Source organism: Balaenoptera acutorostrata, chromosome 1, assembly GCF_949987535.1.
Source record: "Balaenoptera acutorostrata chromosome 1, mBalAcu1.1, whole genome shotgun sequence".
Taxonomy (NCBI): Eukaryota; Metazoa; Chordata; class Mammalia; order Artiodactyla; family Balaenopteridae; genus Balaenoptera; species Balaenoptera acutorostrata.
Genome location: NC_080064.1, coordinates 25451180 through 25464287, shown reverse-complemented (window position 1 = coordinate 25464287; position 13108 = coordinate 25451180). Strand labels below are relative to the sequence as shown.

Here is a 13108-nt window from a genome sequence, read left to right as displayed (position 1 = left end):
TAAGCACTCAACATAAGCTGTTTAATATGATGCTCTTAATTTCATTTCTAGAGAACAGATCAACTAAGGCTTAGAGCAATGAAGGGCTTGCCCAGGGCCACACCATCTTGTGGGTCTTTATTAATGACAGCTGGTGCTCTAGAGCCTGTGCTCTTTCGACTACCCCACACTCTTCCCCGGGCAGAGGGTGGGTGGGATACGGTCAGGGGCAGATTTGACTCGTGCGAGAAGGCGAAGTTCAGAAGGCTTCCTGGAGGAGGCCGGGTTTAAGTTGGAGGGTGAATGAGTGGAAAATGGAGAGGCGAGGTGGATGGCGGGGGGTCTCCAGGTGAGGGACTGGCAGAAGCAGAGACGTGGAGGAAGGGAGAGGGCTGGCACGGAAGGGGAGCCGCAGCGGAGGGGCCTCAAGGGAGGAGAGGGAGCACTTGGGCTCTTGGTGGCCAAAGTCCTCCAACCCTGGCTGAGCTGGGGCTGCCCCGCCCCTCAGAGCCTGGAGATGATTGAGCAGCTACAGAAGGAGCCGTGCAGCCTCCCGGCCTCCAAACTGACCCACAAGGGGGAAGTCGAGATCCTGCGGGACATGGACCAGATGCTGACCCTGGAGGATCTGGTGGTAAGTGGGAGCCTGACGTGGTGCCAGGCAGGGCCTGTGCCCTCGGATCCCACCCCTCACCTCACCAGCTGTGTGGCCTTGGGCAAGTCATCTGACTACGCTGAGGCCCACGGTCTTCATCGTAAATAGGGGGATGATGGTCGCCGCACAGGGTCTGGGTGAGCGTGGGGTGAGACAAACGCCGGCGCCGGGCCTGTCCGCACCTTCTCAGTGCCGCTCCCCCTCCTTGTGGCCTAACCCCAGGGCACCTCATGTGAGTAGTAGTGAGTCCTATCTCCGCAGTTCCCCCCGAGCTCAGGCATTCCGACCAGATCCCAGGTTGGGAAGCAGGAGGGACACACTGTTTGAGGCAGGGACTTTTTGGATGTAAGGAGCAGAGACTTGCTCTATTCAGCAGAAGGACTTAGGGATGCTCCGGCAGGGTACCACCTGGAGTCCAGAGCAGTCTGTGCAGAGTGTCCTTTTTTTTGTGGGGGATCTGCCCCATCCTCCTGTCCATCCTGCTTCTTCCTCCCCCTTGGCTCTTCCTCCTTGCACATGGCTCAACAGGATGGCTCAGCAGCCCTCGAATCAATGAACCCATCCCCTCAGCCTCCTGCAGCCAATCAGAGCGCCCCCTTGGCTCACTTCAGTCACTCTCAGGAGAAGGCTGCTCTGGCTTTGGTTGGGTGTCCCGTGGGTCAGATGTTCACCCCGGTCTAATCAGCTGTGTGTCCAGGATGGGGGAGCGCAGGGTCCCTTGAGCCACGTTCGCTGGGGAAATGGCAGTGACCTTGACCGACAAAAATCCCTGCTCTCCCTCACCAGTATCCAGGCCAACAACCAGACCTCCTGGCTGTGCGGAGAGGAGCCCTAAGAGGGCGTGGCTGCTCCCCAACCCAAACCAACCTGTATTCCCTGAGTAAATTGAATGTAAATATAGGGGGAGGAGCCAGAGAGAGAGGGAAGAGAGAAGGGGCGGCAGAGTAGGGGAGGGGAAGATAACACAGAATAGCAACATTTCTTCCGATTGAACACCTACTATGTGCCACTTTTACAAACAATGCCTCATTCAAACCTCACGATATAACCTACAAGATGGGTGATGCCAGTTTCCTGGGTGAGGCACCTGAAACCGTTTGCCCAAGGTCACTTAGTTGGCAGTGGGGGAGACTGGAACCCAGGCTCTCTGACTCCAAAGCCTGTGCCTTGTCACTGCTCTGGAGGTGGTTTTAAGGCAAGAGTGAGAGTTTCAAGATCTTTTCAAATCTTCCTGAAGCAATGTTTGTTGTGTGTTTAAAGGTGTTTCTATTATGAGGAAAAAAGGGTGATTTGGCATTGGGCATCAAGGTTCTTTTAATCTTTTTTTTTTTTTTTTTTTTATAGTATGCTTTTTTTTTTTTTTTTTAAATTATTTTTATTTATTTATTTATGGCTGTATTGGGTCTTCGTTTCTGTGCGAGGGCTTTCTCTAGTTGTGGCAAGTGGGGGCCACTCTTCATCGCGGTGCGCGGGCCTCTCACTATCGCGGCCTCTCTTGTTGCGGAGCACAGGCTCCAGACGCGCAGGCTCAGTAATTGTGGCTCACGGGCCCAGTTGCTCCGCGGCATGTGGGATCTTCCCAGACCAGGGCTCGAACCCGTGTGCCCTGCACCAGCAGGCAGATTCTCAACCACTGCGCCACCAGGGAAGCCCTAATCTTTTTTTTTTTTTTTTTTTTTTTTTTTTTTTTTTTTTTTTTTTTTTTATTTTTTTTTGGCATCAAGGTTCTTAAAAACGTTCATTCTCCCCAATTCTGTCATCTGCTTCTGAGAACTCATCCTAAGGAGATAATTGAAAGTTTAGGAAAATACTTTCAGCATAAGGATGTCCTCAGTGTTATTTGTTACAGTGAAAGCCTGGGAACGACCTGATTGTCTAGCAGCAGAGGTGATGCGTACACTCCAGCCCACCCCATCAGTGCAGTGCCTACAGGGATAGTATAACATGGCAGATACCTTTGCTGTGGTTCATGGACACATGAACCACAAAAGGACCCCCAAAACTCTGTGTATAGATAAACTATTATAAACGGATACCCAGAATATCAACAGTTGTTTCTGAGTGGTGGGACAAGGGGTGATTTTTTTTTTTTCATTTTCAAATTTTCTGTATTTTCTAAATTTTCTGTAACAAGTTCACGATACTTTTGTAATTAAAGAATATATTATTTAGAAAAATAAAACCACAGCCCTGAGGGCCCCCTACTCATGGAGGGCTGCTGACCTCCCCAGCCGCCTTCCCAGCCCACCCCTCTCTCCTCCTTTGCCTCCCAGGGACCCATGGTGTCCATAGACGGCGACCCACTGGCCCTGCCTGCCACGTCGAAGGGCACCACGGAGCAGCACGAGGACACCACGGAGCAGCACGAGCACCACTTCCTAGACCCCAGCTGCCGCATCTGCATGGGTGGGAGGGAGACACAGGAGGGGCACAGGGGTGGTGGGCAGGCCGGGGCTGAGTGTGGGGTTCAGCGGCAACGGGGATTCATGGCTTGGGGGGAAGGTGGTGGGGCGGGGGTACCCGTGTTCCAGGTCACCTCAAAAAGGACCTGGTTCAAACTCCATTTCTAATGCCCTGGGCTGGCTTCAGCCTAGCTGCCGGCCCGCGTTTTAGCTCCTGCCTCTCCGCTTTGCAGACTGGAAGCCCTTGTATGAGCAGCCAGCCTCCTTCATAGCCACCAGGAGGATGGGGGATGATGATTTCCAGAGAGCCCCAAGCCTAGTCCCTATGTCCTCTCCAGAGATGCCCCAAACCAAGGAGAAGCCTCCCACGGAGCCCAAGGACAGGTATGGGGCAGTGGGCAAGGAGGTGGGCAACCGGCAGGGTTGTGGGGGGAGGCAGCAGACACAGGGTGGGTTTTTCCATATGGCCTTAGGCAAATCCTGCCTCTTGTGTGGGCCTCAGTTTCCCCATCTGTGCAATGGAACTAATCATCCCTGCCTACTGGTCTCCACCACATAAGGCCATGTTTGGACCAGTGTTCCAGCACCCACAGTGGGGACACAGGACCTTCTCTGAAAACTAAGGAGCTGCTGGGGAAGCCCTGGTGACCTATTCACCTGGCCCTGTTCTCTCTGTCCCTCCCTCTAGGCTCCAGATGCCTGCTGGGTCCACAAAAGCCCTGCCCAGCCAGCCGCCCTGGGAGGGGTCTCTGGACATGTTCTCCATTAAGCGGTTCCAGGTCAAGGCCCAGCTGGTCTCGGGGCACAACTTTCGGCTCATCCGGGTACTCCTGCCCTGCTCGCCGGAGACTCCCTTGCACCCTGACCAGCCCAGTCAGCTACACACACCCCCATTCATTCATTCACCCACTCACTCCTTCTGAAACAAGTCATTGGCTCCCTCTCTGTGCTTGGCCCTGTGCTAGGCTAGATGCAGCCCCACTCCTGCAGAGACACATGGGCAAAGGACTCCCTATAACCCAAGGCATAAAGCAGGAAGGACCCAGGAAAAGGGTCTGGTGCCTCCTGGCCCAGAGAAGGGTTTTAGGAGTTATTGTTGAGTGAGTGAATGATCAGCTAAGTGTTGGATGAGGGTAGGGGGTTAGAGGAGGGAGTAAGGGGCTTCTGAGAAGTGGAGGAGATTGGCCAGGACAGGCTGTAGGCCTCCAGGGGTAGTTAGGGCTTTCCAGCAGCCACTGGGGCTCCTGATATACTGCCTGTCAATCCTCTTGGCCACAGGCTGTGGCTTCCGGGTAGCCAGTATTGAGTCTGCCTTAAGTGGGTGGGAAGCTGGGAGGCTGACTGGCCTCCTACCTGTCCCCAGGCCCTGCCCCAGGTGATCCGCTCTGCAGGCTGCATCCCCCCCAGTGCTGTCTGGGACTTTCTGGCCAGCATCTGCCCAGCCAAGGCCAAGGTAACCACCCACCCTTGGGCACCACCTCTCCTCCTAGCACCATATCCCCAGCCCTGAGCTCTTTCGCTCCAGCTCTGGAGCAGAGGCCTGGTTTAAGATATCCGGGTCCAGTTCCCACTGTGACTGCAGACTCACTGTGTGACCCTGGGCAAGTCCCTCTGTTTCCACCTTGGGAAAATGGGGCCACTCTTCCTCACAGGGTTCTCAGAGGTTCAGATGAGACCAGGGGTGTTCACAGGAGCAAAGAATGACTGTTCCTAAATCTGCTCTCCTTCCTGCAACCTCAGGACGTCTGTGTGGTCAGACTGTGCCCACAGGGCTCTCGGGACACCCAGAATTGCCACCTGCTCTATTCCTACCTCAATGACAAGCAGCGCCATGGCCTGGCAGCTGTGGAACAGGTGGGGGTGGTCCTGCTGCCCCTGCCTGCCTTCCAGCCCCTGCCCTCCAGGCTGCGCCCTCTTGGAGGCCCAGGTGAGTGCCCGATGCCCATCCCAGACCCTGCCTCCCCTCACATGGTGACCAGACAGGCGTTGTAGACACAGTCACCCCTGTCTCCATGGAGACAGGCACATCTCAGAAGGGAACTTCTGAGATGGGCAAATGTGAGAACAAAAACAAGAAGAGCTCAGACTTGTATATTGTTTACTATGTGCCAGACAACATTCTGAAAGCTTTACTTATATTAATTCGGTTAGTCCTCAAAATAACCCCTTCAGGATGGTGCTATTAATTTTTTCACTTCATAGATGAGGAAACTGAGGTAGGGAGAAAGCAAGTGACTTGTCCAGAGTCACAGAGCCAGTCAGTAGCAGAAACTGGCCTCCCAACCACCACACATACAGCCTCTCCAATCAGGCACCTTGATGAGAAACCAGTCACATTTGACCCCAGCATAGCAGAACAGAGGCAGGACCACCAACTGGCTGAAATTAGGACCTAAATAAAAGAGGAAGGAGAGATGCTTTCACCACAGCTATCCTGGGCCAAGCTTGGCTTTTGTGCCTGGATAGCCTCCAGGGCGTGGATCCAGGAAAGCATGGGAGGGGGCTGGAGGGGGTATCGAGGGGTGGACTGTACCTGTTGCTGAGTAGTGTTTGATCTTTCTGGGCTGCCTGTCCTGGGGACAGTGTGGTAGACTGAATCATACAGTCTTGAGATTAAACCATCCATGCCCCAGTCTCAGCCAAGTGAACCCTTTCACACACTGTGAGAGCAAATCTTACACCCTCCTACTTACTTTCCCAGCATCTCATGGGCCCCATCTCACTACTGGAAAGCTCTTCTTGGGGTCTAACCTCCAGACCTCTTGCCACAGCCAGAATGCAGCTTCTGGGGGCTATGAGTTCTCTCCGTCCAAGCCTTTGGTCTCTTTCCCCCTCTTTCTCCAGGCCTGGAAGCCACTCACTCAAGCCTGTTGCTGGCGGTGCTGCTCCCCAAGGCAGGGCTTCTGGACACAGCAGAGTCCAGCCCCTTGGGGGGGAAGGTTCGCAAAATGCTCTCCTTCAACAGAAAAGTGGAGATGAGATACTACCAGCCAGAGGCCAGGGGGCCAGACGTAGCCCTGAAGGGCTCCCCTTCCCCGGTGGGTGCCCTGCAGCAGGGCCAGGACAAAGGCAACCTGGCCCCAAGGGGAATCTGTGCTCGGCAGAGGCCTCCCAGAGGCAGGGGGAGACTGTGGGGAGAGCCTGAGACCTGGCAGGGTCCTGGGCGAGGGCAACGGCCTCCAAACCCAGGCTGGTACCAGTCCTGGCATCCCTATTCAGCTTCACCAGCTGGCCATGACCAGCACCTCCACAGGGCTTCCTGTCCCCACCAAGCCCTGCTCCAGCATCTCAAATCCCTGGTGGCCATGAGCCACCGGCTCCAAGCCTCACTGAGGTCCCTAGGCCAGGAGCAACTTCCCCGACCTCCTGCCCAGCCTCCTGCAGCCCCTGGGATTCTTGGCCTCCTCTGCCAGTCCCCTGCAGCTCCAGAGCCCCCTGGCCCAGCCCTTGACTCCTCTTTGGGGTCTACAGATGGAGCTGGCTCTGAGTGTCCCCTTCCTGGGAGACCTTACACTCATTACCCACCAAAAGAGGGGCTTTAATTCCCTAACCAGTGCTGAACCCTAAGGTGCTCCAGAAAGAGCAACAGGGGCAGAGGAAGGGGATGGTCAGCTGTTTGAATTTCCTGTTCTGCAGTTTGCTTTGTGTTGATTTTTGGTTTAGTAAAGAATTTGGCAAAGTTGAGACTGCATGTGTTGGCTGGACAGGAGGAACCCTGGGCCTGACCACGTGTGGGTTGGGGTGGGTGTGTCTGGGAGTTTCTGTGCACAGATACAGCAGAGCTAAAGTGTTAGGGATGGAGGGGGCAGCCTTGCCAGCTGCTTGTCTGAGGTCCTTAACCATCACTGTGCACCAGGGTTCAGTTGTTGCCATGGTGGGCTCTGGAAGCATTTTGCAAGTATTTTGAACTGGGTGGAAGAAGTGATGGGAGAGAAGGCAGCACTAGGTTGGGGAGAGAGAGAAAAACGAGGCTTTTGAAGGGGCACAGACACTTAGAGATTGTTAGAGAGGAAAAGGAAAGCAAGTTGCAATGGATTTAAAATTTTTCAGTTACCAAGACTTTTTCCTTTGGATAGTTGGGGGTTACCGCCATAATCCCTACGCATCTCTGTGTGTGTCTGAGGGTCTCTGTGTGTGCGCATGCCTGTGACCATATGTCTGTGTGTGGGTCTCTGTTGAGGAAGTTGGGAGGTCCAAATAGGATGTCTCCTCTCTGTTCCTCTTGCCCGCTCCTGGGGACTGATACTGGAGAAAGCCAAGGGCCTTGGCCTGGTGCGGGGTTGGGGGTGGACATTCAGGATGGGGTTGGAGGCTGGTGTTATCGGGCAGGATGGTGCTGTTTTGCCTGGGGCCTGGAGTGAGCTCTTAACCGCAGCTACAGTTGTAAGGCATCTCAGTGTGTGTGTACCTCCGGAGAGCTGAGTCTAGGCATTGCCATGGGAACTAACTGCCTCCTCGCTACCTAACCCAGGGTCCAGAAGCAGGGCCTGGCTTGGAGGAGAGAACTTCTGGCAGGACCCCACCGTTCACCCCTGCCCCGGCCTGAAGGGGTGTATCTCTTCCCACCCCTTCTCTGAAGTCTACCCATGTACCAGCCTCGCCCTGGGCTGGGGAAGATGGGGCAATAGTTGGGGGAGTCCCACTTCTCTGCCCCATGAGCTGTGCTGCTGCCCTACCCGCGGCCGACAGCAGAGGGGGCCCTAGGCCTTGGGATGGAGGTCGGGGCTGGCAGGACTGGAGGCCAAGCTGGAGGCGGGACGAAGTGTGGGAATTTAGCCGTAGGGATTTGGGGCGTGTGTGGGGGTGGGGTGGGGTGCCGGGGGTGGGACAAGGAGTGGGGACGGGACAGGTGAACCGGGGAGGGTGGAAGCTCCGAGGGCCTTGTGAGGGCCTCAGTGCTATATGCAAATTACCCAAATTACCTGCAACCTGCGGCTTGACTCTTAAGTTGGCAGCAACTTGGGTCATTTTCTTAACACAGGGCAGTTGGGGGACGGCTATGCGCCCCCTCCCTCCAAGCCCAGGACTTCCTCCCAGGGAGACGGGAGACCGTTTGCTGCCTTCCCGAGCACTCAGGGAGGAAAAAGCTCCGTACTCTGGGCTGGGACTTCCTTTCGGAGCGTCAGTTTTCCCCTCTGTAAATGGGAGTGATCATGCGGCCCTCTGGCATCTCGCCCCGCAGAGAGGGCTATAGGTGAGCCCCGAAAGCCTCAGCCTGCTTCGAGGCTGGGGGCTGGACAGCATGACCTTCACCCACCTTTTGGCTCTAGTCCACAAGCCCCTTGCCTTTCTTTTGGCAGAGGAGGCCAGGAGCGCGGATTAGGCGAGCTGTTGCTAGGGGGCGTGACCGGAGGTTGCTGGGCTCGGGGTTGCTAAGCAACGCTGGGCGGGGCTCACGGTGCTTGGCCGGAGTAGGCGTATCAGGGGACCCGAAGGGCCAGCTAACTTCCCTCGGTTTAATAGAAGGCGGCCGTCGACGCTACTCTCCCCGCGACTTTCTGCGGGCTTCAGCTTCCCCTGGGCAGGACGCCGTCTCGGAGGGTCCTTCCGGTCACACCCTCCGCGACTCCGTTATCCTCTGGGCTCTGGAGCGAGGAACCCTGGGTCTTTGTGCACGTGCCTACGCGTTTGCTTGTGCGGTAGGGGGAGGGAGGGTCGCTTTTGGGTTTCCATAGCAACCGCTCCAGTGTCACCCCATTGCTCCCAAAGGTTTGAGCGGTTGCGTGTGCAAATTTACATATATCTGCATGTCATTAACATAGAGGCGGAGCCGGAACTTGTTTGGGCAAGTATCCCTGGACAGTTCCGTTTGCTTCTTTCTCATCCCGCCTGACGGGCACGTGGGCCGCGCATGCGTGAGTGTTTTGCTTATTAATGTTCCCAGATTGGGGGTGGGTGGGTGCACTGTAATAGTGACCACCGGTTCCCGGGCCCCCCAGTCACCTCATAGAGCTGTTTGGATGAATCTGTCCAGGTACCCTTGACCAAAGACCCAGTCCCACTGGGCAGTGCCAGGCCTGGTTGGAATCCCAGTTCTGCCCTTTCTTGTCTGTGTGGCCTTGGGCAAGTTTAGTTGTCCTCTCTATGGCTCAGTTTCCTTCTCTGTGAATAGGGATACTAATCCCTAACTCATCAGGTTACATGAGGGTTCAATGGGATGCCACTTTTACATGCACTTCTTGCTGCTCTTGGCATACAGTATCCACTCAGTGGTAGCTCTCTGCCTCCCTCCATGGAGCCCACCTCCTCTCAGGCCCCAGCCAAAGCAAACTGACTTCTTTGCAGCTCATGTCATGACAACTAAACACCAGGAAGAACTTCCGGATGTCAGGGCAGACTGGGTTCGAGGCACAGGATGAGGACTATTAGTTTTCCTGTTTGTCCTTCTTGGAGGCTGGAGGCCAGGTTGGTGAGAAACATGGACACCACCACCCCCATCACCACCACTACCACACACACGTTTACACCCTTGTCTCTCTCAGCGGCCGTTTCCAGAAACCTTGCATTTCTGTCTCAAAACGGCAGCAGGGAGGTTGAGAGACTTAAGAACCAGAGCTAAGGTGACGGAGAAACTACTCTCCAGGACTGAGATGTCTGGGATGGAGCAGGGTCCAGCAGGAGGCTAAGGTCAGAAACTTTGCTTGAAGAGCCGTATATCTGAGCCTTTACCAGAGAGGACTAGGGGACCCTGGGGCCACTCCTTTGCCCTTTCTGGTCCTCAGGTTCCCCATTGTGGACAACTGGGACTCCTCTGCTGTGATTTGGGGCAGAGGGCTCAGTATGGAGAACCCTTTCACTGCTGCAGCTCTGTAGCAGTGCCATGGAGGAAGTGAGTTTTCTGTTGGGGCAGAGGCTGCGAGGTACCCCTTGAGCGTGGCTGGGATGGAGCAGTAGATCTCCTGGGAGTTCTTGTTCTTACTTGGACTCTAATTGTTCCAGATAGCCTCTTCAAAAGCTGGGAAGTCCTTCCTGGGTCTAACTTTACCTTCCTGCTCTGGCAGAAGCTCCTTCTCTCCCTCCTTTCTGCTGGTGTCTCTGTAACCTTAACAGCCTTGACTGCTAGGGTCAGAGGGGAGGCAGAGCATGTGTTAAAGGAGGAGAATCAGTTCCACTCTGTGTTGGTCTCTTAGTTCTCAGTTAGGTTCAGATAATTAAAATAAATGAGATTGGCTCCTATCCTGGGTAGAGGAAGGTTATTGGTGATGAAGAGGGAGTATAGAAGCTGGATTCTGATTGGTTGGTTGGCTTCCTGGAGGAGGTGGAATTACCTGGGGGCCATACCCTGCCGTTGTCACTCTGACACTGTATGCAGAACTACTGTCTGCCGGCGGATGGCAGTGAGCCAGTTCCTTCCCTAGTAGCCACCTGTGCTCCACAAGTAAGGATTCTACGGACAGGCTGAGAGCCTGGCAGTGCCCAGTTGGCCTGCTTGTGTCCCACTCTGGGGGCCAATTAAGTCTCCATCTCTAGCCGCGCCGATTAACAGTTAATAAGGCAGCAAACACCTGCAGCTATGGAGGCGAATTAAGAGCAACAGTCAGCATAATACACAACCCGATAAGTGAGCAATTAACAACCGGAGAAAGATTAATAGAAGCAATTACGTCCTACTCGGGGCTCTGTAAATACGACTGTCAATGGCTGAGGGATTCAGTGCAGTCTCTCCTGGCCCCGCCCCAGGCTGCAGCCTCTGCAAGGAGGGAGTCAGGCCAGCCAGCCTGTGGATTCAGGACCACAGAGTCATATATACATGGGAAATGTGCATATACACAAACGTAGACATACATAGACAGACAGGCTCACAGAGATAGTCCACAAAGTGCAGTCACACAGACACACACATCCTTTACTGTCACCCACACTCGCATTCACACAACACAGAGCTACACATTGGTCGTTCGGAAATACACACAGACATACACAGGAAAATACCCACAGTGTCATAAACAGACACTTCCCTGTTTTAGACAGAGCCACACAGACAACCAGACAACCAGTGTCACCCCATGTGACACTCACATATACAATATACAATTTGGATATATAGACACACAGCTACACACATATACAGTTTGACTATATGGACACACAGCTCCATACTCCTAGGGTCCCAGATGCATATGGCATCTGCCCTCCTTTGATGCCCACCTTGCAAAGGGTCGTGCGTAGTGGGTGAGAGCTGCAGCTGGGCATTGGTTTGAGAGAACCGGAGTGTGGGTAGGAAGGGACAGAGTATTTGTGAACATGTATGCAAGCATGTATGCGTGCATGTAAGTCTAAGCATGTATGTCCTTGCAAGAGTGTGTTTTACCGATGTATGGGCATGTTCCTGTGTGTAAGCACGCATGGGTCTATACATCTGAGTGCCTGTATGAGTGTCCGCGTGTCGTGATGTGTGCATGGGAATGGGTACGTGTGCTTGTGTGTAGCAGATCTGTGACTACACACGTGGGTTTCCGGTTCATGTGTGATGCTATGTCAGTGCCCAGGTCTGGGTCACTGTGTGACTGTACCTCAAAGTGGCTTTATGTGTGTCCTGTCCCTGTGCTGGGGCAGATGAGGGAATTCTCTATGGGATGCTTCCCGGGGAACCTGCGAGTTCTGCTGATCCCAGGGTCTGCCTCCAGGGATCGAGGCTCAGAGACTGTCAAACATCCTCTAGGACTCCTTGGTTTTCCTCACAGGGACTTCCAGCCCCTCTAGTGGGACTCAGCACCATTGGGCCTCACCCAGGTAGGAGGAGAGAAATGAGAACAGTTTCTAAAGGAATGGACTTGGAGGTTAATTTTTCCTGGTTGAAAGTCGAGTCAGGAGTTCACTGAGAATGCTCACCGTCCTCTCAAGGCCACAGCTCCAGTTCCCACCGGGCCCTTCCTACTCCTGCCTCCACCTTGGAGCTTCCCATGGAAAACCCCCAGACCCAAGACTCATGTACTTAGCTCACAGCCTGGGACATACGCCATCATACACAGAAACCCCAGACCACAAGGATACAGTCATGCAGACACACAAACATAGACAGTCATGAATATAAACACATAAAATTCTACTCACGGTCACACCCAGACCTATCTGCCCACGCACAGTCTCACCTCACACACAAAATCACACACATGGGCTCCCACGCAGCGATGCCCGCACACACCTGCACTCCCACGTGCCCACACTCCCATCCCTCTCTGAGATGAGCTTAGTGCCAAGCCCGAGGGCCCAGAGGGTTGTCCTGTGACAGGTCCCCCTACCGACAGGTTGGTGAGAAACACGGACACTTGAACAATTAGACTCCAAGGTCTGCCCAGGTCTGAAAGTATTGGAGCTAGTGACAGGTCCCCCTACCACTTCCCCCAACACTAGTCTGGCCAGATGGCGGAGGCCTCCAGGCCCCAGGAGAATTCTCCCTCACTGCTAACCCGCCAGCTGACAGGCGGGCACATTGAGGCCTGGCTCTGCCAGAGGGGGGCACGGTGTAAATAAGGGGGTAATGAGGCTCACCAACATCCCCCATCCCCCAGATGCGGCCTGCCCCAGGGCCTCTCACTGTTGGGCAGGGAGGAGCTTCTGAGCAGAGACACACATTTACAGGGATTCACCCGGAACCACCCACACAGACGCAGACCTCCACAGGACACAAAAGGACCCAGACACAGGCAGTGTCTGGCACTCCCCCTTTAGCAGCCCTTGGCAGTGGCACCCCCTCCCAAGGCATGAGCCACTCGCCAAAGCCAGGGCTAACCTTGCAGAGCGCCTGGCCAGGCCCCTCACTCCCCCTCGGCCTCCCACCATCTAATGAAAGCAGACAGGAAACAGATCTGAGGGCCCCCAAAGCCAAAATATCTGCCTGTCAGTCCCTCCTTCTGTCAGTCAATCGAGCCTTCTGTTTGACTTTTATTCATTCAATCTTTGTTTTTCACTTGTTCATTTGTTCACTCACTCATTCAACCAATAAGGACGTTAAACAAATCATTACTTTCAGGCTAATAACCTGGCTGCCCTCCTGGCCTCCTGGCCTCCTGGCCTGGGGATGCAATTGCTGGGAAGGGAGAAAAGGTGGGTCTGGGCTCTGAGGGAGAAG

The 13108-nt window shown here is 54.5% G+C and overlaps 2 protein-coding genes across 7 annotated transcripts in view; both read left to right on the top strand.

Annotated features, from left to right (window-relative positions):
- SPOCD1 (SPOC domain containing 1) overlaps positions 1-6698 on the top strand; it is a 45460-nt gene extending 38762 nt beyond the window's left edge. For 5 of the 6 annotated variants that reach the window (XM_007170586.2, XM_057554036.1, XM_057554027.1 and 2 more), the window contains 7 exons: positions 488-613; positions 2908-3040; positions 3270-3420; positions 3725-3860; positions 4400-4489; positions 4777-4963; positions 5881-6698. In XM_007170586.2, the coding sequence (XP_007170648.2) occupies positions 488-613; positions 2908-3040; positions 3270-3420; positions 3725-3860; positions 4400-4489; positions 4777-4963; positions 5881-6578 (1521 nt within the window). In that variant the 3' untranslated portion in view covers positions 6579-6698. The remainder of the gene's footprint in view (positions 1-487; positions 614-2907; positions 3041-3269; positions 3421-3724; positions 3861-4399; positions 4490-4776; positions 4964-5880) is intronic. The other variant, XM_057554038.1, reaches the window with a different exon arrangement.
- A 2170-nt stretch (positions 6699-8868) lies between these two features.
- The window catches only part of ADGRB2 (adhesion G protein-coupled receptor B2), a 59901-nt gene continuing 55661 nt past the window's right edge, over positions 8869-13108 (top strand). Inside the window, exon 1 of the mRNA XM_057532749.1 lies at positions 8869-8891. The gene's annotated coding sequence lies outside the window, so the exon portion shown is untranslated. The remainder of the gene's footprint in view (positions 8892-13108) is intronic.